Source organism: Lissotriton helveticus, chromosome 8, assembly GCF_964261635.1.
Source record: "Lissotriton helveticus chromosome 8, aLisHel1.1, whole genome shotgun sequence".
Taxonomy (NCBI): domain Eukaryota; kingdom Metazoa; phylum Chordata; class Amphibia; order Caudata; family Salamandridae; genus Lissotriton; species Lissotriton helveticus.
In genome coordinates this window covers 1,246,970,032-1,246,995,751 of record NC_136069.1, presented here as the reverse complement: position 1 = coordinate 1,246,995,751, position 25,720 = coordinate 1,246,970,032, and the positions used below count along the sequence as shown (strand labels likewise).

The following is a 25,720-nucleotide window of genomic DNA, read 5'->3' as shown; positions in this document are numbered from 1 at the left end:
AAGCTGAAAGCAAATGGACAGTTTTAAGAGGGAGATAAAAGGTTCGAAAAGAGGGTGACCCATTAATGTCTGTGCCTGTGGATGCATTTTGTCAGGATGGTGTATATGTGATGAAAGAAGATGGCAAAGGCACAAAAAAAAAACCGAGCCTAACAGGGGCAGAAAAAACGCGGCCGCGAAATGAAATCCCTTTGAAGTCAAGCTGCTGAATGATAGGGAATCTGAAAGGCCTCTAGGAACCTGTAAAACAAGCTCTTGGCATTGCTGTGGGGAGGGGGGGAGGAGAAATGCGAGTCACGGCCGCCAGGCCATGAAGTGTGAAGCAGTGGGTGGGAAAGAAGATCCCTTTGAAGCTGCTGGGCAGAAATGCGAGCTCACGGCCTGGCGGCCGTGAAGTGTGAAGCAGTGGGCGGGGAGGCAGGAGCAAATGGTATGGGGAGCCTTTGAAGAGCAAGCCAGAAACACCAGGGGGGCGGAGAAGCAGATTGCCTAGGAGGCAGGCAGAAGGCTCGGGCTCGTGCATGTGCACATGCACTCGTGGAAAACCTCTTTTTGGTAGACCTTAGTTTAAGTCTTGGTTTCACTGCTATAAACTCGTCCTATTCCATTCCTGCGGAATGGGAATAGGCCGAGACCTAAAAAACAATGTGGTGCCAATGGAGACGGAGTGCAGGAACATTTGGGTTGGGGATTTGTCTATTCAAGTTGCATTAGTCTGAGTTTCTATATTATATTTCTAGTAGAATTACTATGTAGTTTGGTTATCTGAATGGCAAGGTAACTGTGCCAGTTCTCCCAAACATAAAACCCAAAACAGATATAAAAAAAAAAAAAGTTAACCTCGGTAGTGCTCTTTCTGGTGGATACTCCCCCAGGCGCCAAGAGCTTTCCCAGCAATTGCTTCTGTGTGTGCCACTATAAGATTCCGCAGTAACACAGCAACATTGCACAGCTCATGTAAGTGACTGGGCAGGTCTATAAATCCGCACCAACGCTAGACGCTGGCATCAGTTTTATTATCAGCTCTATCATCCTTAAGATGCGGATCAGCCGTAATAGAGTGCAAACCTTAAAGCATGCAAAGAGTGTAACCATAATAAAAACTTACAGTACAAGCTGGTCTGAAGTAACTGCAAGCCAGGCGGGAAGTTAAAAACAAATTCTACTCTCAACCGGCTTTGCATGACCATAAGAGGCAGTTTTGGCTGCCGTTGCAGCTATCCTTGCTGGTGACTAAGGCTTCTGCCACCATATCCTCTAGGAAATGAAGGGGCCGAATAGGATGTTGCAAGGGATGCCTTTGACAATTAGCAAGATCCCGAGAGTATCCTTTGAATTTTCAGGATTGATGGTGGAATTGACAGGTTGGGGTTAGGAAGCCTAAGGAGTGTGCCATACCTTGGCAGTCTTTGAAGAGCTCCAGTACAGTATCAGCTTTGTCCACAAAAAGCCTGGAGCCATCAAATGGCCCATTTGTAAGGAACACCTGCACATCTCAACAAAAAACCTGTGGCGTGCGTACAGGCGTGATGCTTATGTACAACACTTTTGCCCATGGCAGGACTTAACCTCTACCGCGCTAGCGGGTTTTCCCGCTGTGCGCTGAAATTTGAAAATCGCGCGTAACGTGACAAAGTCAGCTCGTCATGCGCGTAGCGCAGGTAACGCCCATGACGAGCTGGCTTTGTCATCAGCGCTGAAGGGGTTAAATAATCTGCACTATCAAGAAGCGGCCATAGCACATAAAAAGCCATGTCTAATCTTTCTTGAATAGTTTGATCAGAAGCATTTCTTATTTCTTCAAGAATGGCAGGATATTGCTGTCCATATCCTAGAGGGACACACAAATATAGAAGGGACCTTAAAGCCAGACTGGAAGATGAGAAGACATGTTCCCCAAAAAGGTTTATGCACTTTGATTCCCTATCTGGCAGAGCAGTGGGGAATTAATTGGGGTTGAACTAGCTGGTGGAAGCCTGAATCATCAATATCTCAGCAGTCAGGAGTTGGGCCAGAAAGGCTATGTCCACAGCAGCAGGCCTAGCAACATGGTGACATACTGGGGGAGTCAAGCAGGGTTTGGATTAGGTCGCCACCAATGTCTTTGTGAAAGCTTTGTTAAAGGGCGGCATGGGTTCTCCATCAACAGGTTGCCTTAGTCTTTACTGCGAGTCAACAAGAGATATCCCAGCACTCAAACAGAATCCCAAAAAGTATAGTCAATCCATAAAGTAAAAATGCATGTAGATACTTTAATTCAAAAGTTTATTGTAGAGAAAAACCAGGTTTTGTAACCTTCTGTAAATTCGCTATTGAATAACAGCAACACATGTTTCGTCATAAAGTGACTTCTTCAAGGTTGTAAATTATGTTGAACTATAAAATCAAGCCGTTGGGACCCTCTCCAAATAGGAAGAATCGCCGGGCAGGACCCTTGATGGCTGTTTGACTAAAGGGATACCCCAGTGTAAGGTGAGGTCCCACATGGAGTACAACCTCCCCCAAAATGGGATGGGGTGATTTAACGGAAAGTTAAAGTCCAAGTAAAACCAAGGAGCAGCTATCTGCCCTTATTCAAAATAGTATAGGGAAACTCTTACTATTCCTTCTCCCAGGGGGTAACCAATCCCACCCTGAAGAAAGTCCAGCACCCTTCATGGGCACAAGCGGACTGAAACATGTTGGCAATAGGGTCTTAGGACCATAATATCCCTTTTGACCCGAATTTTCCTTTTTTAATGTCCCTGGCAGATCCAAGAATAAAGGGAAACTGGGATCTGACGGTGGATTTTTAAATCTTTATCCCCCTGGCCAAAAACATCTCACGAAGTGCTCCCTGAAATATGGTCGAGCCCACCCTGACTTCTAGGCGTCAGGGTGTCCCGATGATGAAGCTTGACACCACTAGGGTGTGTGGGGGAATATAAAACAAAAGGATGTGCCTGCTTTCCCACTTCATAGTGGGTTAATTTTCATAGCTTCACATGGGATTCTCCACCAGTGTTAGTTCAGGAATTGTCCTAAAAACGTAACTAGTACCAACAGTTAAGTAACCAGGGGAGTACTTTTTGTGAAACAGAACTATAAAATCAGTCATTTTGTTAAAAAAAAGGAGACCAACTTTCATTATGTATAAGTGCCCAAAGAAGAAGCTACTAGACCCTATTTGAAAAGACAAAATTGCGAGGATGCTGGATGAAGACCTCATTCCATCAGTATTGCACAATGTGACATCCTGAAGTGCTCAGCAAGGAAAAGTCCAATTGAACATGCAGCCGTCAGAATACACCTTGTGAAGAAAAGTGAAGAGTAGTGATAATAGTAAATCAAGAGAACCAGAGAAAGAGTGAGTATATAGACGAAAAGTAATCCTGCATCAGACTCGGTAATGCCGTGAACAGCAATTATCACCACTGACAAGTTAGATTAGGCGGTTAATATTGGAACAGAAGGAGATTATGTACTGACCTTACAGTAATAAGGTACTCTGGTATTTATGAAAAGTTCCCAAAAGGGTGGTCTCATGATAAGATGATACATTGAGAAATCGATATGCAGGTGTGGAAACTTGGAATCCTGATGCACAAGTTACTACTTGTGTAACGCTATATCTGTAAGAGACATTAGTTAGTATTAGATTCCTTACCTTAGAATATCCCCAGGCGTCAGACTGGATCCGGAAATGTTTGCGTAGCAGTACCCTTGCGCGTCGGTAGGCGTCGTCTGCGGCTCCGCGTCCGTCGTCGGCACCGTGATGACGTCGTCGGAGTACTTAGACGCCGCCTCCGCGTGCTGACGTCAGTTCTTAGACACAGCTTTTCCGCGCCAGAAACGCAGAGCCATGTTAAAAACCAACACTGGTGCAATTGAAACTAGGGCCCTGAAAGGGGGTAACCCTAACCCTAGATATTGCTTCGCAGAACGGGGAGGATGGGTGAGTCGGTAAGGAATCTAATACTAACTAATGTCTCTTACAGATATATCGTTACACAAGTAGTAACCTGTGCATCTGAAAGAGACACGTTAGTATTAGATTCCTTACCTTAGAATAGATACCCCAGCAATACCAATCCCGGTGGCGGGTCTGCGAACCAATAATCACACCAGAAAGTCCTGGAGGACGGAACAGCCAAAGAAGCCATCCCTCCGGACTTGGCTGTCCAGGCAGTAGTGTCTTGCAAACGTGTGCAGCGATGCCCACGTAGCTGCCGGACAGATGTCTTGTAAGGGCACACCCCTGCCCAGGGCAGTGGTAGCCGCCGTCGCTCGGGTAGAATGAGCCCGCAATCCAACAGGGGGCTCCTTCCTAGCCAAGGAGTAGCATGCCTGGATACACAGGATGATCCACCGGGAGATGGTCCTCTTGTGCACCGCTTTCCTCTTCTTAGCGCCCACGTAACCAACAAAGAGTTGGTCATCCACCCGGAACTGGCGTGTGCGATCTAAGTAGAATGAGAGCGCACGTTTTGGGTCCAGACGGTGGAGCCGCTCTTCCTCTTTAGAGGGATGCGGTGGCGGGAAGAAGGTTGGCAGGGTGATAGACTGCCGGATGTGGAAGGCCGTGACAACCTTGGGCAGGAAAGAAGGTTTGGTACGCAGCACCACTTTGTCCGGATGGACAGAAAGGAAAGGTGGAGTACAAGAAAGGGCCTGGAGCTCACTCACTCTCCTGGCAGAGGTGATGGCAACCAGGAAAGCAGTCTTCAAAGTCAGAAGGCGAAGAGGACAGTTGTGAAGCGGCTCAAAGGGAGCGCACATCAGAAACGTAAGAACCAGGTTCAAGTCCCACTGAGGCATCACAAACGGAACAGGAGGAAACGTGTGTGTGATGCCCTTAAGAAATCTATTTACAATAGGGGACTTGAACAAAGAAGGTTGATCAGGCAGCCTTAGAAAGGCTGAAAGGGCAGAAAGGTAGCCCTTGATAGTGCCCAGAGCAGAGCCCTGCTGGGCAAGAGAAAGAAGGAAGAGAAGGACCTCAGAAAGAGGGGCATTGAGGGGATCCACAGCCTTTGCTGTGCACCATGCCACAAATCTGTTCCACCTGCAGGCGTATACCGACTTCGTGGAGGGACGCCTGGCTGCCAGAATGATGTTACAAACTTCAGGAGGCAAGTCAAATGGCCTCAACTGTCGCCGCTCAATCTCCAAGCATGGAGGTGGAGACTGGACAGGTTCGGGTGGAGGACCGTCCGCTGCTGCTGCGACAGAAGGTCCTCCTGAAGAGGCAGACGAACCGGGGGATCGACTGACGGACTGAGTAGCTCTGGATACCAGTACCTTCTCGCCCAGTCCGGAGCCACAAGGATGACTTGGGCCCGGTCGCGCTTGATCTTCTTCAGCACTCTGGGCAGAAGTGGTATAGGCGGAAAGGCATACAACAGACCGCAACTCCACTCGCGACGAAAAGCGTCTCCGAGCGAGTGGCGCCTTGGAAATTCCAACGCGCAGAACTCATGACATTGCGCGTTCTCTGTGGTGGCGAATAGATCTAACCAAGGCTCTCCCCATCGCTGAAAGAGGCCTTGCGCCACGTCCGAGTTCAGACGCCATTCGTGATCCATCATGCACCGACGGCTGAGCTCGTCCGCCCTGGCGTTCAGAGAACCTGCCAGGTGTTGAGCCACCAGGGTCACGCCCTGGCGTTCCAGCCATTGCCAAAGGCGAAGAGCCTCTTGACAAAGGGTCCACGACCCCACCCCGCCTTGTTTGTTGCAGTACCACATGGCGGTGGTGTTGTCCGTGAACACCTGCACTACACTCCCCCGGACAGAGGGGAGAAATGCCTTCAGTGCCAGACGAATCGCCCGGAGCTCCAACAGGTTGATGTGGAGCCGGGCCTCCGCCGGAGACCAGAGGCCTCTGATCTCCGCCTCTCCCATGTGGCCTCCCCAGCCCTGGAGGGACGCGTCCGTCACAACTACGTGCTCCGGTTGGGGAAGGGAGAGGGATCTGCCGCTGACCCAATCGCGGTCCGTAAGCCACCACTGCAGCTGTCTCGCAGTGCCCTCCGAGATCAGGACGTGGTCGGACAGGTTGCCCTGATGCTGGGCCCACTGAAACTTCAGGTCCCACTGCAGAGCCCGCATCCGCCACCTGGCGTGATGCACCAGTAGGATGCAGGAGGCCATCAGCCCCAGCGTCAACCTGACCGAAACCCGGGTTAACGGCTGAAAGATGGGAATCAGAGCCTGAATATCCCGGACCCGCTGTTCGGGTGGATAACCCCGAAACCGCGCCGAGTCCAGAACCGCTCCGATGAAGAGGAGCTTCTGAGAGGGGCACAGGTGTGACTTCGGCACATTGATGGAGAACCCCAGCTGGTGCAGGAGGTCTGCCGTTGTCTGGAGGTGGCTGACGACTGTTTGGGGCGAGCCCGCCTTTAACAACCAGTCGTCGAGGTAGGGGAAGACTGAAACCCCTAACCTGCGCAGATGAGCTGCGACCACCGCCATCACCTTTGTGAACACCAGTGGGGCGCTGGTAAGGCCGAAGGTGAGCACGGTAAACTGAAAGTGCTCGTGGCCAACCATGACCGCAGGTAGCGCCGGTGGGCAGGCAGGACGGGGATATGAAAATAAGCGTCCTGCAAGTCCAACGCTACCATCCAGTCTCCTGGGTCCAGGGCAGCCAGGACCTGAGCCAGTGTCGTCATCTTGAACTTCTCCTTCCGGAGGAAGCCGTTGACGTTCCTTAGGTCCAAGATAGGGCGTAGGCCCCCTTTGCCCTTCTTGGGTACCAGAAAGTAGTGGGAGTAGCAACCACACCCTACTTCTGGCCCAGGAACGCGCTCGATGGCCCCCTTGGCCAAGAGGGCCGTAACTTCCTCCTGCAGAAGTCGCAAATGATCCCCCGATACACAGTGGTTCTGCGGTGGCATGGCTGGACGAGTCGCCTCGAAGGGGAGGGAGTAGCCCCTTCGGACGATTTGCAGCACCCCCCTGTCCGATGTGACAGTGCGCCAGTGGAGGTGGTGATGGCGAACCCTGCCCCCCACTGGCGTCACATGGGCCTGAAAGCACGGACTAGGAGGGTTTTGAGGCGGATGCTGCGGGGGAAGGTGTGGACTGACCTCGACAACCCGGACGGCGGTTCCCACGGCCGCCACCGTGTTGGGTATTGCCCTGCGGAGCGTGGCTGGCAGCGCGTGTGGGCGCACCCTTTCCGTGGCCACGAAAGGAGTGAAAAGCAGCCGATTGCTGGCGCGGGCCCGAGAGGCCCAAGGACTTGGCCGTAGCCCTGGAGTCCTTAAAGCGCTCAAGCGCATGGTCTGCTTTGTCGCCAAAGAGGCGACGGCCATCGAACGGCATGTCCATGAGTGTGTTCTGGACATCTGCCGAAAAGTTGGCGGACCTCAGCCAGGCGTGGCGTCTGACCGCCACCGTCGTTGCCATCGCTCTGCCTAGCGAGTCGGTGGTATCCAGCCCACACCTGATGGAATATTTGGCTGCATCCCGGCCCTCCACAAGGGCTTGGCCGAGTTTGGCCCGTACCTCCAACGGACACTCAGGCAGCACCTCCGCGACCTTATCCCACACAGAGTGGGTGTAACGTCCCAAGAGGCAGGCGGTGTTGGAAGACCGCAGGCCCAGACTAAGGGATGAGAAGATCTTCTTCCCATACTGGTCGTACCTCTTGGATTCCCTGTCCGGCGGGGCCGACGGGAACGCGGTCTGGGAATTGGAGGCCTGGATGACCAGGCTCTCGGGGGTAGGGTGGGTGGACAGGAAACATGGGTCGCCCGGGGCTGGGCGGTGGCGTCTGGCCACGTTCCTATCTACGGGCGAACCCGTAGCGGGCTTGGACCAAGTGCCCAGTAGAACGTCGGTCAAGGCCTCATTAAAGGGCAGCAGAGGCTCGGCCGAGCTTGACTGCGGTTTAAGGACCTCAGTGAGGAGATTAGTCCTCACGGCCGCGACGGGGAGCTCAAGGCCCAAGGCCTTGGCAGCCTTCATCAGCACCACACTGTAGGTTGCCCCCTCCTCCGTTGCCACGGTAGGAGGGGAGACAAAACCAGTGTCTGGAGAGGTGTCCAGGCCATTGGCCTCCCCAAGGTCTCCTGTCCAGTCCTCATGAGACTGACACTCTCTGGTCAGAGGGTCCTCAGACCCCTCCCAGTCCTCTTCAGCACCCATCTCCTGAAACTCAGGGTCTTCAACTAATGGGGCCTGTTCATAGAAGTTAAATTCTCCAAACGACGTCTGGAGCGGCGCCCATCGGGGCCGCCCCGACGCCGGAACAGAAACGAAGGTAGAACCGGTGACGGCGCCGCCCGAGGACGGCGCCGCCCGAGGACGGCGCAGGAGGCGACACCTGAGGGTCCGACACCGGGGAGGTCGTAAGGTCCACCGGCGACGAACCAGATCCCAAAGGAGGTCCAGCGGTGTCCCGCGGCGCCGGGCCCGAAGGCGCCGGTGGCACCGGAACAACTGAACCCCTCGGCGCCGGCGACGTCGGGATAGCGGGAACCTGCGGCGCCGGGCCCGAAGGCGTCGGCCGTGTCGGGGCCGTAGCACCCGACGGCGTCGGGCCGAACCCCCCGACCCGCTAGGGTTCCCAGACGGGTCCGCTGGGCCCGAAGGCGCCGCGGAGCCCGTCGGAGGAGAGAGATTCCTCATGGCCATGAGGAAGCGCTCAATCTCCTCCTGCGTCGCGTGAAGCCCAGGGACCGTAGGGTATCGGGCTGGACGCAGCACCTGCGACTCCGTCGGAGCCGCGTGGGTGGTGTCACCCGAACCCCCGGCCGCATCGCGCGAGCGTCGGGGGGAGTCCGCAGAGCGATGACGCCGCTTGGACTTCTTGCGCCTCTTACCTGACGACGACTTCGACCCGGAGGAGTGCGGCCTACTCTCGGAGCTGTGGAGGCTCCGAGCCCGCGCACTGTCCCTCGACCTCCCATGGGACCGAGACCTCTCGCGGCGCGGGACCGACTGCCGGAGTTTGAGTCGCCTGCGGGACCGCTCCCGCCTGGCTTTCGAAGAGAGGGCCCGGCAGTCGGAGCAGGCCTTGTCGTCGTGATCGACGCCGAGACAAGTTAAACACCGTCGGTGAGGATCCGTGACCGACATCAGACGGTCGCAATCCTCACAGTGCTTAAAGCCGGGCATCCCTACGGCACCGTTGGAGTCGAAGACTCGAGAAACGATCAAAAGTGATCAAAAAAGGGTTAGCCAAAAATGACTAGGGTTACTGCTTTTTCCAGATCTGCGCTTGCTGGCGCGGAAAAAAGAAGAACTGACGTCAGCACGCGGAGGCGGCGTCTAAGTACTCCGACGACGTCATCACGGCGCCCACGACGGACGCGGAGCCGCAGACGACGCCTACCGACGCGCAAGGGTACTGCTACGCAAAAATTTCCGGATCCAGTCTGACGCCTGGGGATATTCTAAGGTAAGGAATCTAATACTAATGTGTCTCTTTCCGATTGCCACATACCACTGGGATACACCAGTCCAAGACTGGACTAATAGCACTAGGTCAACAGTCTGAGTGCTGCAAAAGTCCAGAGTGTAGAGTAGGCAGGAGGGGGTTAGTAGTAGCCACCAGAAGGTCACAATACACAGCCGTGAGTATCCACCACAAGTCTGGTGTGTCCTCTCATCACCAAGCCAGGCTCCTCAGTTGCACTGCATCACCCGAGGCATCTAGTACCTGTCACCTGTGTAGTAGAGGTCAGTTAATAGGAGCCACAAGTCACATCAGCATGCCCATCAGAACCAACAAGTGCATACGCACCCAAGTATTCCTCAATGGCTGCACCTCTTCATGGTGACAGGCACACAGCCACCTCAGGCCCAAACAGGGAAAGCATTCCCTTGCCAGCTTTGCCAGCAATATTATGCCAACAAAGTTGCAGAACCCACCAGCCACAGTTTAGCCGCTTTTTTTTGTTTTATCACACCATCATGTGAGTTTCTTGTCACAGTGAAGCAGAAATACTTCACGACTGATGCACTCCAGGTGATCACTGGGTGATACAATGCTTTCATTCCAATTAAATTTATGCATGCCTCTAACAAAACAGTGCGGCTGCTAATTTTGTTTCCTCTTTTCAGATCCTGCCTCTTTCTCTGGTCTATTTTTGAAAGAAAAATCATGTTTTCTTTGGTTTCTTTTCACTTCCAATAAACAAATGGTCGATGTTTGTAAAAGGTTGCTTTAACATGCACACTAACCAAATCATGTGAAAAAAAGCCACAAAGTTAGTGAAAACAATCTCTTCTGTAGAAATCCATCAAAGAGGGCAAGAACACGGAGGAGGGTTTCTTCACACAAATGTATGGTTAAATAAAAAAAAAGAATAAAAGGGGTAAATCAACTGAATCAGCAGAGAAATGCTCTTGGGTAGGGTTTTCAATAGTACATTAATATGTACATGTTGAACAAGTTACTTACCTTTGGTAATGCTCTTTCTGGAAGGGACTCTATTGAACTGCAGATTCATTAGCTTTTAAATATTCCCCAGGCGTCAGAATGGATCCGAAAGCTTTTCAGCAGTGCCTCTCCGCGCAGGTAGATTGTGAGGTGCGGCTCCGCACTGATGCTGTTCTGCTCAGGAAATAACATGCAAAGCCTATAAAGGTGTCACTTCCAGGTGCTGTCAGTTCTTTCTTTCAAATGCCACCAGACGCGGATCTGACCTCCATCTCGTCTCTTTGAGACTCCTATTACTAATTAAAAGTGTAAATCAGTGTGGAAGGGAAATGTCACCTCACAAAATGACTCATTTTAAATCTTGTATGGGATGCCGCAAACAAATATCTGTGAAAGACCCTCATCAGGTTTGCCTGTGATGCCTGGGGTCACGTTACCACTTTAAATCCTGCAGCAATCGTGCGTCTAAGGAATAGAAAGCCATCAGAGACTGCAAGATGAAACTCTACATCACAAAGCACTTGAAGACTGTGAAAAGACCAATCAAGTAAAAATTTCAATCCTGGTCCAGATCAAGATCCAGAAGTAACAGGAGTTGTTCCAGAGGCCACTCCACACCTTGATGAAAGATGTCAAGGTCAAGAAAAAAATAAAAGAAATCTAAGCAGGACTCAGCCCCTTCATGCCCCTCTTACTCTCCTGGGATGGCATGGGGGCGGCACAATACTTCCCAATCTCACTCCCAAAGTCAGCAAACATCAAAGCCTAACCCACACTTTGTTCCGGCCAACCTGAATTCCTGGGGGAGTCCGCCCTGAAAAACCAGATCAAACAGTTATGCAATGCATGGTTGGACTCTTCGGATCTTTGGCACTCCTTTGGGCCCCATGGAACGAGAGGCCCTCTATGTTGAATACCACCGGACGGTTTGCCCTTGGTTTTGGTTGACCTTCTGAGCCAAACACGTGACAACCTTCAGTTCTGACTCTACCTCCGGCGCCAAGGTCCTGGAACTTTGTTGCTGATGCCAGAAGGCGTGATGGTGTTCCACTCGAAAAAGCAACGTTCCCACACTGCTTTTTTAGGACTCACACTAAGGTCCTCACTACACTCACTGGTCCTGAAGAAACGCCTTGGATCCACATGGACCACCAGAGCGTGAAACAGGTCGAACTGACCTAGCATCAACCAGACTATGGTTATGCTCCATTAACGAGACAGTCATGCTTCCTCAACCGTCACAGACTGCTACGTTTTTATTGACCTTTTTTAATTTACCCAAGCGATCCCCCCAATAAACTCACCTCAGGATACCCTTTAGGTAATTTTAAACTCACACTTACACTACATGGCTCCACACACCATCACAGCTTTTACTTTAAAAAGATCTCTGCCAAAGAGCCCTCTCGTGGGGCCCGTGGAGTCTTGCAGCGCTGGCCCCACGAGGAACAAAAAGCCAGATGATGAAGCATGACACCCATATGGGTATGTGAGGGCACCACTTCCTAATTAGGAAGATCCCCTCCACATTATCTCTCATCCATCCACTTTCTCACTAGTAATCCTATTCTCCTCTCTCTTCATTCGGAACAAGTACCCAATCCATGTGATTAGACTCACTTGTCTGACCTCGAACCAGGAGACTGGTTGGTAGTGTTGGACCTGCAGGACATCTATTTCGATATACCCATCCTGTGGGTCCACCGGTGCTAAATGTGGTTAGTGGTGGGACAGAAGCATTTTCAGTTTGCTGTTCTCCCCTTTGATCTCAGTGTTCACAAAAGTGATGCCACTTTGTGGTAGCACACAATCGAAGGTCAGGGGTGCCAGTTTTCCCCTACCTCAAAGACTAGCTGTTAAACGCGGGCTCGCTCCAGGCAGTCGTCAACCACTTCCAGGCTACTGGGAACCTCCTGTACTCTTTAGAGTTCAATATCAACGTGCCAAAGTCACACCTGACCCAGCTCATTCACTCCCCTTCAGTGGAGCCAATCTGGACATGGTTCAGTTTTGAGCCTTTCCCCCAGGTGAGTTCAGAACATTCAGGCTATGATCCTGATCTTTCAGCCTTGCTCTTTGATTTCAGTGAGGTCGACTCAAGGCAGCTAGGACTGAATGGCCTTCTGCATCCTGATGGTCAAGCACTTCAGGTGGCATATGCAGATTCTGCAGAGGGATCTGAAGTCTCTGTGGACCCAGCATCAAGTAGACCTCTTTGACTACATTGAGATCTGGGAATAGACAGCAAACAATCTGCACTTGTGGTTATCGGCTGCGATTGGGTCAGCGGCAGGACCTTTTCCCCTCCCTACCCAGAACTGACAGCAATGACTGATGCATCACTTTTGGGGTTGGGTGGCCAGCTGGAAGAGGTAGAGATCGGAGGCCTTGTGCTCTGGCGGAGTCTCTGCTTCAGATCAACTTTCTGGAGCCACTTGACCTTGGAAGCCTTCCTTCTATTTATCAATGGGAGGCTAGTACAGATGTTCATGTTCAACTCCACATCCATGTGGTACTACAACAGGTGGGGTGGCTTCATGGACCGTGTGCTAGGAGGCCGTGCGCTCCTAGAAATGGTTGGACCGCTAAGGAATTTCCTGGTGGTGAACCACCTGGCAGGATCCCTGAATGCCAGGGCAAACGAGCTCAGCCACCTCACAGCCGCCGAACATCTTCACTTCCAGATACACACCGACCCCAAGACCACACTCAGAGGCACCCTCAGCTACAGACCCCCAGGACCCCGCACTCAATTCAGCGAAGACATCGCAGACTTCATCAGCCCACACGCCCTCCCCTCCGCTGACTACATCCTCCTAGGGGACCTCAACTTTCACCTGGAGAACAACAACAACACCACCACCCTGCTGGCCAACCTGGCCAACCTCGGACTCAAGCAACTGGTGAACACCCCCACCCACTACGCCGGACACACGCTTGACCCAGTCTTCTCCTCCAGCAAGTACATCTCCTTCAGCCACTCCACCGGACTCCACTGGACAGACCACAGCTGCGTCCACTTGTACTTCAGAAGGACCACGACTCACCACCACCCGCAACAGGTTCCTCGCAGGAGCTGGAACCAGATCACCACCGACCAGCTCACCACATCCCTGAACCAGAACCCTCCAGCCAGTTCAACGGACCCCAACCAAGCAGCCAACAACCTCACACAGTGGATCACCAACTGCGCTGACGACCTCGCACCCCTGGAAAACCATCCCAGCAGGCCCGGAAGCAAGAAAGCCTCCTGGTTCAACGACGACCTCAAGAACTCCAAGAAGAACTGCCGTACCCACGAGAAAGCCTGGCGAAAAAACCCGACTACAGAGAACATGACCGCCCTCAATCACGCCACGCGCAAACACCACCAGCTGATCCACACCACCAAGAAGTCAGCATTCAAGGATCGACTAGACAACAACGCACACAACAGCAAGGAACTCTTCAGCATCGTCAAAGAGCTCTCCAACCCCAGCACCGGAAACAACAACATCACTCCATCACAAGACCTCTGCGACTCACTCGCCTCGTTCTTCCACAGCAAGATCGCAGACATACACAACAGCTTCGGAGAACAGACCTCGCACCCAACCACAGAACCAACGCCCCCCACCCTCCGCGCCTGGACCCCGGTCAGCACCGAAGACACCATCCACACGATGAACACCATCCACTCCGGATCGCCAACCGACCCATGCCCCCACCACGTCTTCAACAAGGCCGGCTCCGTCATCGCACCCCAACTCCGAGACATCATCAACTGCTCCTTCAACACAGCCACCTTCCCGGAGAGTTGGAAGCATGCCGAACTCAGGCCCTCCTGAAGAAACCATCAGCAGACCCCACCGACCTCAAGAACTACCGCCCCATCTCGCTCCTACCGTTTCCTGCCAAAGTCATTGAGAAGACCGTCAACAGACAGCTTGCCGCCTTCCTAGAGGCGAACGGATCCCTCGACCACTCGAAGTCCGGCTTCCGAGCCCACCACAGCACCGAGACCGCCCTCATCGCAGCCACTGACGACATCCGAGCCCTGCTCGACAACGGGGAAACAGCGGCACTCATCCTCCTGGACCTCTCCGCAGCGTTCGACACTGTCTGCCACCACACCCTAGTACAACGCCTCAGCAACGTCGGAATCCAAGAGAAGGCACTGGAGTGGATCATCTCGTTCCTCGCCGGATGAACCCAGAGAGTACGCCTCCCCCCGTTCAGATCCGAGGCCACCGAAGTCCTCTGTGGCGTACCACAAGGATCATCACTCAGCCCCTCCCTCTTCCACGTCTACATGAGCCCCCTCGCGGCCATCGCACGCCAACCCAACCTCAACATCATCTCCTACGCCGACGACACCCAGCTGATCCTCTCCCTCACCAACGACCCCACCACCGCCAGAACCAACCTACACGAAGGGATGAAAGACGTAGCCGAGTGGATGAAGAACAGCCGCCTGAAACTGAACTCAGACAAGACGGAAGTCCTCATCCTGGGATCATCACCCTCTGCCTGGGACGACTCCTGGTGGCCCCCGGCCCTGGCCAGCGCACCCAAACCAACGGACCACGCACGCAACCTGGGATTCATCCTGGACTCCTCCCTCTCGATGACCAGACAAGTCAACGCCGTCTCATCATCATGCTTTAACATCCTACGCATGCTCCGAAAGATCTTCCGTTGGATCCCCATCGAAACCAGGAAGACGGTCACCCAGGCACTCGTCACCAGCTTTTCAGGTGAGGAATCTGCCATTATAATTCCCTACAGAAAACATTATATTTTTTATGTGGATCTATGTTTTTTTTTAACTTTAAAATAAACTTCTTGACTCTGATCATGGCAGAAACTAATCTACGTACCTGCTACCTGGACAGGTGACCAATACTTTGTCATCCGCTGAAGGTGGCTACTGACCTTGATGCATATTCCAAAGCAGTATCCAACCTCAGACTTCAAGAGTACGTAACAGGTCTGGGTTTCAGAAACACCCAACATGAGACATTAATATTGAAATCAAATATTTTCATTCACATACTTGTGCGTGACACCTGAGGAACATAATTTGGCATTCCGTGAACCATCTGAACCCATCGGAACTGCATGAAAGTACAAGTTACTAACCTTCGGGAACGATGTATCTGGTAGAGACGATTCTAGCCGCAGATTCCTTAACGTAGAATTATCCCCAGGCGTGAGACTGGACCCGGAAATCTTTCTTGCCCAGCATCTCTGCGCGCCGGGGGTGGGGCGGTACCACGCGACTCCGCCCGACGTCCTCCGCAGGCGTGACGTCAGCGAGGTCACATAAGCCCCACCCCGGCGCATTTTGCTTCGGAGAACTTTTCCGCGCCACAAGGCGGAGCCATCGCAACAAAACTGAAGAGAGCATGGGAACAGTGTACAAAAAAGTCAGAGACAAAATAGAGAGAAACAAAAGGTGAGAAACACCATCAGGTGGCACCAGAAGGCGACAACAGCAGGCCAAAGCAGGAAAGGAGCAGAGCACCACTCTGAGGCACAACGTGTGCAAGCCCAGGCGAGAGTTCCAGGCGGCAGTAAAGTACCAGAAGGCCAGAGCAGTGAAGCCATAGCTAGAAAAGCGCAAAGTACCACTCCGTGGAACCCCCTTGCAAGCCAAGGCGGGAGCCATCCTGGAGGCACAAGCATGTGAAAGCGCTATGACAGAAAGAGAGAGAGAGAGAGAGAGAGAAAAAGCCTGCCACTACAACCACAAGGGGGAGGGACACAAGCCCAGAACAGAGGAGCAACAGTAATCCATCACCCGACTACACTGCCAAGGATAGCCATACCTCCTGAAGGGAGGATTAGGTCAAGGACTGGTAAGCCATCCACAGACTACAGTGCCATCGAAAAGGAACAGGAGCCTAAGGACAGGTAAAAGAACGCCCAACAAGAAGACCAGGTTGGGATCAGAAACTCCAACAACAGAGGGAAAAAAACAAAAGTGGGCCCTCACGCTGGAGAGAAACCAGCTGGAGAACGCCTGACCGGAAGAAAATGAAGAGGACACCCACAGAAGACAAGGCACCCAAAGGGGGGCAACCGCAGAAACCCAAGCAGAGGGTCCTCGCAGAACGGGGAGGAAGGGTGGGTCATAAAGGAATCTGCGGCTAGAATTGTCTCTACCAGATACATCGTTATCGAAGGTAAGTAACTTGTACATCTGATAGACTACTAGCCGCAGATTCCTTAACGTAGAATAGATACCCTAGCCATACCCAAAAGGGAGGAGGGCCTGCGAGAGAGCCTTCCCAACAAGAGAGACAAAGGGCCCCAGGAAGGGACCCACCACAGGTACAAGAAGAGAAGGCCAGGATATCCTAAGCTCCACCAAGGGAGAACTGCCCAACATCCCGCAGGGGCAGATAGGCAGATAGCGCCTGACAGCCTCAAGGAACACAAGGACCACTTGAACTCCTAGGGAGGAGAGGTAGAACCGGAGGCAGGGCCCAACTTAAGAAAATCCGAACACACCCCAGCCTCAAGCATCGGACGAGACAGGGACCGCTGCACAGTTAAAAGTGCAGACAGAAGAAGATAGGCACAATGGTGTATAAGAACAAAAGGCCTGCACTGGTATGCACAGCCTGCAGCAGACAACACCACGGAACGGTGCACCCAGGACAAGCCAGACGCCAGCCAAAGGTAGAGGCCAGGAAAGACCAAGCAGGCCCAGGACACGCCCCAAGGGAGGGGCCAGCACACACAGGTGGAAGTGGAACCAGGCAGAGCTACAACGCAAGGCCACAGACAGCAGGCCAGACCAGGCCAGCGACACAGCAATCCAGGAGAAGGACGGACCGGGACGTAACGCAAGCCACTTCAAAACCAACAGCAAGAGGATCGCACCTGCGACATACCGTGACGCCACGGAGAGCAGAGGCCCGAGGGACGACCACACCTCCCCAACACATGATAGAGCTATATAATAGCTACCAGTACCCCACATAGGGCATGTTACGTCCCAAGAAAATTGAAACCCTCTTAGGATAAAGCTTCAGCAGCAGAGGACAATCAGAAAGACCTGCGGAGGAACCACAGACGGCTTGCCAATCAGCCAACAAGAATACACAGAAGGCCAAATCTCAGGGCCAACACGGCTTACCAACAGCCAAACCACAAAACAAAAAAGGGGCCAGGACCAGAAGCCAACAGCACCAAAGTCCTAACAAAAGGACGTGAAGGCACATCAACCACACAGAACTCACAACAGGGGTACTCGCTACAAGGCCCCAGAAAACAACGGAAAAACACCTCCCAAAAACCAGACCAACTTACAGGTAACTGAGGGGGAGAAGGAGGAGGAGGAGGACGAAGCACCGCAAGAAACCTTTGAATGGCAGAGTCCGCAGGGGCGTGGAACAAAAGAGTGCCATCAAAGGGAAGGTCCACCAGCCGTTCCCTAACATTCTCTGGGAACACACTATCCCCGTAGCCAGGAAAGTTGACGAAGGGCCACAGAAGCCGTGGTACGACGAAGCACCTCTGAAATGTCCAGAGCGGAGCGAAGAAAAAATGCCGCCAGCTCCCGGCCATCCAACACATGGTGCCGCAGAACAACACAGGCACCCTCCTGAGAAGCGGCAGACATAAGGGGGACCACCAAATCCCACAAGCAAGAAGTGGCCCTAGCCAATACCCAAAGAGTGTTAAGGGCCCGCAAAGCTGCACTGGTGGAGGCGAAGATATTGCGCCCCCAGGAATCTAACCAGCGGGCCTCCCGTGACGGAAGAGACAACACCAATGGCAGGGAGGGTAAAGGCAGTCTGTAAAAGAGGTCCCCTGGTAGAGGGGTCGAGGGAAAGACAGACAGGATCATGCAGCACAGGGCGGTGCAGAAGTCGTTGAGTCACCGGGTCCCCCGTAGCGGGCCATCCCTAAGCCCCCAAAAGAGAAGTGTGGAAAGAAGCCTCGAAGGGAAGAAGCAGCTCCCGACCACCAGAGCCCTGATAGAGCACCTACAGAAGATGATCTGTGGGGAAACGGGCAGCTGGATCGCTGATGCGCAAGATTCCTGCAGCCGTGGAAACAGCCCGAGCAAAGGCAGCACCCTCCTCCGTAGTGCCCCGCGGTGGTGAAAGCAGTTCCTCTGTGGGCTACGGCTGCAAGCTAAGGCGGCCGTCCCCCAGTCCAACCGGAGGAAGGAAAGTCCAAGCCCGGGAAAGGGCACTGAGGAATGGGGAACCTGAGGTGCCTACGGCAAAGACTGTGGCCGCGGCGACCTGTTTCCGGAGAAGATGAAACCAACAACCGCCAAACCTCTGGAGAAGAGGAGGCGGGCGAAGATGAATCGCCGGCCCGGCGCCGTAGTCCGCGACCGGTCAACATCGGCCGGCGCAGAAAAAGACGCCGGAACGACCTCTGCCACAACGCGCAGCGCAGGAGACAGAGGCTGGGTCGGAGCCGAGGCAGCTAAGGAACGGCGCAGAAAAGGCATCGACTCGACCTCCGACGAGGCAGCCGCCTGCATGGAGGGACAAGGGGGACCGGGGACACAGCCCGACCCCTGTCTGGCCCCTGCGGCGCCGCCAGGGCCAGCAGTCGCCGGTGCCTGAGCGGCGTCATCTCGGCCTTGGACAAGGCCACCGCCTGCCCAGAGGACAGAGGGGGACTCGAGGACACGCCCGAACCCCGGCAACATCCCGCAACACTACAGGGACCCCAGCGGGGGTTTGCGGTGAGGCAGAGGCGCCATGGTCTGAAGGAGGGAACCCCGAAGGGCCACACCCCGATGTAACCACATCCTCCAAATCTGGAGCCGAACCTGCCGGAGCCGCCAGCGATGTCTCAGAAGTCCTCGCACACGGCAAAGGATCCGCAGACGTCCCAGGATGAGGAGGAGAAGAAGAAGGAAGAGCCAACGAGGCCTGCAAGACCGCTGCATAGGCCTCCATTTGGGCTCTAGTCGACCCCGCGCCGGGAAACAGCAGATAGGGTGTCGACGCGCGGGCCGAACCACCCGTGGAGAACCCACGCCCCCAACAGGCCAGGGACCGGCCCTCGAGGACAGTCTACGACACTTTCCAACAGGTGAGCGACGCTCTTGCGGCCTGGGAGAAGGACGATGTCTGAGACGGAGGTTCTTGAAGCCATCTGCAGGGGACGGACGCAGAGACGCCGCCAACCTGGACATGCGTGCCGAAAGGAGTTTCATCCGGCGCTCCCGCAGGGACTTCAGTTTCATTTGCTGACACGCCTCACAGTCTGTGGAGTCGTGGTGCTCTCCCAAACACCACATGCAGATGGGGTGAGGATCCGTCGCCGACATCTGGCGCGCGCAAGACGAGCACGTCTTGAAGCCTGAAGGCATTCGCACACTGTTCCCAAGAAAAACACTCAAAAGCAGAAAAAGGGAGGCCTGAAACAGGCCAGGAACACGATCCGGGTCAGCGTTGCACGCGGAAAAGAAGAAAACTGACTTCCGCGGGCCGAGGTGGAGCTTATGTGACCTCGCTTACGTCACGCCCACGGAGGACGTCGGGGAGGAGTCGCCTGGAGATAATTCTACTTTAAGGAATCTGCGGCTAGTAGTCTCTATCAGATACTACAATCAATGGATGCGTTCAGTTAAGACTATCCATAAATTGAGGACATTTGAGCCCCTTTACAAAATGCATTGCCTAATTCCAAGTGCATTGTAATCTGCGAATGGAACCATTTTTAAGAATAGATCAAAAGATAGTGATTTTTTACAATCTTACCTGTGAAGGAAGTTTTCCCGCATTGGCTGGTTTGCTGGTAGACCAAGCTAGTGTGTGTGCTGAACCACAGGCCACTCGGTTGATCTTTTTACCCTGAAGAGCAGCAACCAGTCGTGGCCTCTGGATAGCGTTTGTAGTTCCATCCCCTAGTTGCCCTTCATCATTATCTCCCCACGTGTATACCTCCCCTAAGAAAGAAAAATATCATTTTTTAGATCTCCTCTTTCAAAAGTAAGTGGAAAAAGTTATGTAACCAAAGGCCAATACATTAATACAACCTAGTGCGACCAAACCACCCTGTTCCACAAGTGTCAAAAACACATATTTCCAAACAGTTAAAAAAAACTTTGCACTGGCCAACATGTTTTCATAATTTGTATGACAGTCTACGTCATGTTACATAATGTTTTGAAAAGGTAACTGCAGCCACCCTTCTTTGAATGGATTCTAGGCTATAGTAAACAGAATGACTACTTTGAACATTGTGTGCGCATTATAAACACACACTAATCATGCAGCCTTTATGTCGGCGGCTTTATTATCCTATAGAAGAATATACACTGGTTTACATGAGAAGCTAACAGATAAGCTGATGAGAACTGAATTAACACATGGCAATTTGTATACGGGGGGAAAAGAAATGTGCAGTCTTTGTAAACAATAAAGTACAGCACATCTGATAATGCCAAGGAACAAGCTCCTGAGAGATGAAAGTTGAATCTCCGGTCAAAGTTTGGAAATCTAGGGAAGAAGAGATCTTTGACACATGTGCATTGGCAGGTTCTAAGTTTTGATTGAAAGATGAAAAGGCTACCTAATCAATACATCAATGTAATGTGGCATTTGTAAGGCATATTACCAATCAATGTGTAAGACTTGAGGAATGAGGCAGAATTTTGTCTCGCAATTTTAAAACCTGATTAGGGAGGAGGGAAAAGGCATTTAAACTTTTCCACAGATTTACTAGGAAAATTATAAAAGATTTTAAACTTGGTCGACCTTTGCTCAGTGCAGTAAAAGTGTTGGTGAAAATGACGGGCAATAAATGTGTACACTGATTTTAACGTTCTCAGTAACCATCACACAAGTGAAAGGACATTTTAAATCAAGCTAAAACTGTTCTAGGACTGAGTCTATGTAATACATGCTGCTGGGAACTTGGCCATAATGTTGAAGACTGTTATACATGAAAGTAAAGAGCAAGGTGCACAATCGAATATAAAAAAACATTAACTCATCCATTGACAATCTGCAATCATAATTTAATATGTTACATTTGCTGCCACCCTTTCTTGAAGTAACGTGTGGGGAAAGTTTATAGTTAAGTCATGTACATCATCATCTTGAGAAAAGAAATTCTGAGAAAACCTCAAGCAAACATGGGTCAACAGTATAAAATGCTACACTGCTGTGAGTTACAATGAAAGGTACAATAAAAAACTGAGTTGAATAATAAAGTTAGGTTTATCAGTGCACTAAACTGAATAAAATGATATCGGACAAATAAAAAGTGGTGGGTGGTAAACTGAAGGCATCATACATTCTAAACACTATATATTCCTGAAAGTATATCATTCGGTGGACAAAATCCCTATTCATAAAATTATAGTTGTATTAAAGGTGACTGCCGGAGTAAAGAAAAACTATCCGCATCAGGTTTATGGGTAACCGAACTTGTTTAAAAAAAAAATCCTTGTGATTGCTTTTGATTTTAAAGCTTTAGAGGGATTTAATTAAAGATGCACATAACAAAACATATAATGTCATCTAGATAAAGGTTTCTCAAAATCCAAATGGGCCTTGAACCAGAGTATGTTGTGAGTGTGAGGTTGAAAAAATTAGACTGTAAAAAGTGAAGTAAAGTTTGATCTGGAAACGTTATCGTTTTATTTTGCTTGACAGTATATTTTTTCCCCAAACTAATACCCTTGGTTTTAGATCCTTTCAGAAAAAAAATTCCGCAATGTCTGACAAAAAAGAAGGAAAGGGAGGCAAAAAGATGAACTATCGAACACAGTCAAGTTATTTACCATCTTCAGTGCAGCAAACACAGTGCAAGGATCCAGTGGCGATGGCTATCACTTTCTTTCCCTGGAGCCCCTGGACTTGTCGAGGACGTCGGACATGGTCATCAGATCCATGGCCTAATCGATGGTAATCTCCTTTGCCCCTACAAATACAAAACAAACGTTATAATTCTTGTAGTACAGCATGAGTATTTCACAACCACATATTTTTACCTTTAAGTAGCCTTGCAAAATTAAAAAAACAGATTTTACTTAACGTGGACATTTCTGCCAGCTTCCAATCAATGTTGAAGAAAAGTTTGTGTCTTAAATTCTGTTTTCTGGAAATATGAGTGGTGGGGCTCATGTATTTTTTACTTGTGCATAATCCACATCAATAGGAGCACCAGATATATTTGCGCATTAATGCTCTTTTAAAGAATTTGGAGCAGAATGCAGGTTTTCATCCCGTTTATTGTGAAATCGGATGTATGCCCAATCATGGCAATGCAATCTGAATGGCAGTGGCACATCACTGTGTATGTTAAATGAGAGTGTTGGGACAGGAGTGTCCCCTGCTCTAAGGGATTCAACTGTATGCGATATCTGTTGTTCTGAGCTCTTGTGACCCAGTTCAAGAGCTAATCCAGAGTGAGCACTGCCCGCGTCCCCTCCAGCTGACATGCACCTGCTGTCTATGTCCTGAGTTTATAATCAAAAGAGAATGAACCTTGTATCTTGAAAAAGCCAGGGTTTATAAGTGTTGTACAAAGGCCCTCATACACTAAAAACCCATGGGCAGCGGTATATCTTGGTTCTCCGCTTGAGAAGGTTAGGTGATTGGTTTTATCATTGGGTCCCTTTCCGCCTGAGTTTCCCATTCTCCAGGCAGTCAACCTTCCTCCACCTGGTGGGAGGCCACCTGGTTCTTTGACGGTTGTGATTTCAATAGTGTTAGCGGAAAAAAGTGATAAACTAAAAATAGCTCCTATCCTGTACTCTTGTTTTATTCGACAGGATGGGGTAGGATTAAAAACAGTGTGTGGTGCTCTGGTGGATGTGTGAATGGTCCACCGCACCTATATAATGATGCGGGAGCTCTCTAGAATACTTTCCGCATATCCTTGTTGTAGCTTCTTACCGCGACCCGGAAGTTACACATATATATGTCCTGCGTTGTCAACATTAAGCAGTGGTGACAACAAACCATTTTTCAAATCCTACCGATGAATAGACCCTTTTTCTGAGTGCAAAGGACAGGGCACCTATGAAGAGACCCACTTGTGTAAAGGTCTGCTTGTATGAGACAGCTAGAACCTTATGCTGACATCCGAATGCATGTTGAGTGTGCGTGTTGTGCAAAGCATGCATGGTAGCAGGACTCTGTGTGGATATGAGTGTGAGATTGCCGAAAGCAGCAGGATACATTATGGATATCCCTGGGATTACTGGGCACAAGAGTGAGGCTGTGGCAAAACTCCCACAAATAACAAGCGACTTACCTTCGGTAATGCCCTTTCCAGTGGGTATTCCAACAGCAGATTCCTCATTGCCTCCAAACCTCACCGGTTCCTGATGGAATGCACCTTTCAATGACTCAGTACCGAGATCCAATGGAAATGCCGGAAATGCTGACATTTGGACAGCCCCAATGAAGTTAATTCTGTCCCTAGAGCTCAGGTGCTCATTGTTTGAAAACTTCAAGGAGATCAAGAGCCCAACTCTCATCTGGAGGCGGTGTGTGACTGACTGCTGCAAGCTCACCATAAGCAGCCAGTCACTGAGGTAAGGTAATACATATATGCCCAACCAAAGATGAGCACAGCAATTTGGAAGTGTTCTATCCCCACTGTTAACTGCAGGTATCGTTTGTGGGGCTGCAGGACAGTATATGTAATTCACATTCTGTAAGACCAGGGACATCATCCAGTCACCTGGGTGATCCTTCTTGTACCTCTTTGAGTCCAGCATCAGTGTGATGCAGCCTTTAACAACCAGCAGGAGATTTGACTTCTTGCATCATGGTAGAGGCATGGTCTGGTAAAATTAACTCCAGTGTGGTGAAAACAGGAGGTGGGGATGAATGAAAGGCAGGGCGCATCCCCTTTCAACATTTTGAAAAGCCTATCGGTCTGAAATTATGGATTTCCAGTCAGGGAGTAAATATTGTATCCTGCCTCCAACTGGCTGGTTGTTGCCTGGGAGGGTAAATCAAAGCAGCTTGGGAACGGCTGCAGCAGGGAAGGATGATATGGAGGATTGTTGTCCCTGCTGGTTTGAACAGCTGTGGTAGCCACCACAGCTTCTGCCCCACAGGAGCAGTGTTTGCTGCTGCAACAGCTGGGAAGGATGAAGCTGGCAGTAAGCTACACCTCTGGAATACCCACTAATCTTTCTATATTGCTGGTGGAATGGTCTGACTAAAACGCTGTGGCGCGACTATCTTACAGTCGCTCGAGAATCGCATAGTTTAGATCCGTCGAAGGCATGTCCATAAGGGAAACTTGGACATCCCTTGAAAACCCAGTTAATCACACCCAGGCATGTTTGTTTATGCACTCCAGTTGTGCCAATAGCACAACCTATGCATTTGGTGGTGTTCAAGCCTGCACATAAATACTTTGTTGCATTCGGACATCTAGGTTGGATAGGGCCAGTGAAGCCCTTCTGTACTTTGGGAAAACTGACAAGATCTCGATAGCCATGTCTCAAAAGGCATGGGTGTACCCACCCAGAAGGCACACCACATTCAAAGATTGTAAATGTAGACTAGCTACGGAAAAGGTTCTCTTGATAAAGGACACCTCTTCCCTGTAACACAGTCTGTAATAATTTTAGAGTCATTGGAGAACCAAGAAAATTAGGAGTGGGGCCTAGGACGTGCACTGAGGAGGAGAAGCATGTTAGACCCTGCAGGTGTTGATTAATCAAAGAAGAGGGCCGGGTGGCAAGCATCAGAGAGGGCAGCCTTGAAGAGCGGTCGGTTTGCAGGACAGTAACTAGAATTGATCTGAGTTTGCCTGAAGGTCTTTCAGCTTCCCAAGTGTTTCTACATTATATCAGCATGAACCAAACCAGCTCAATGACCCCCATGGAGCGTGCCCATGGCAGTAAGTTCCAACAAGGGTACAACATACATGTGCTGACTTTACGTTCTAAGCACTGGGACCCGCACCACAGACCAAAGGATAGAAGCCAACCTCTGGGAGTGGCGGACCAGCCTGATTGGAGACAACTTCCAAACAGTCCAATGCCCCTGCACCAGGCCCTAAGTGAAGACAAGGTGGCAGGAACACCTGGCTGAGTCCCTGCACTGCAAGAATGTCTCCTTGTTTATTGCGGCAGGGGCCAAGACACTTGTGCTTACGCCTGCACATTGCCTGAACTGAACAAAGACTGTGAGCTTTACTACGTATTTATGCGAGAAAAACCCTTTCCAATAAGCTTGCGTAAAGATAACTGTTAAAGACAACTGTCTAGGGAAAGACATATGGATAAACTTAAGTGGCATAAATACCATGGAAGCAGCTAATCTGCACACACACTGAGCCTTAAACTAAGTTTTAGTCTAGTCTGCTAATTTCTGTGTAGATATCCCATATAGCACCCATAAAACAA

General features: G+C 51.0%; 1 protein-coding gene across 1 annotated transcript in view; it reads right to left on the bottom strand.

Annotated features, from left to right (window-relative positions):
- The window catches only part of HERC2 (HECT and RLD domain containing E3 ubiquitin protein ligase 2), a 1,611,099-nt gene that overhangs the window by 258,200 nt on the left and 1,327,179 nt on the right, over positions 1–25,720 (bottom strand). Inside the window, 2 exon segments of the mRNA XM_078658234.1 lie at positions 20,097–20,284; positions 22,127–22,266. Of these exon segments, the coding sequence (XP_078514360.1) occupies positions 20,097–20,284; positions 22,127–22,266 (328 nt within the window).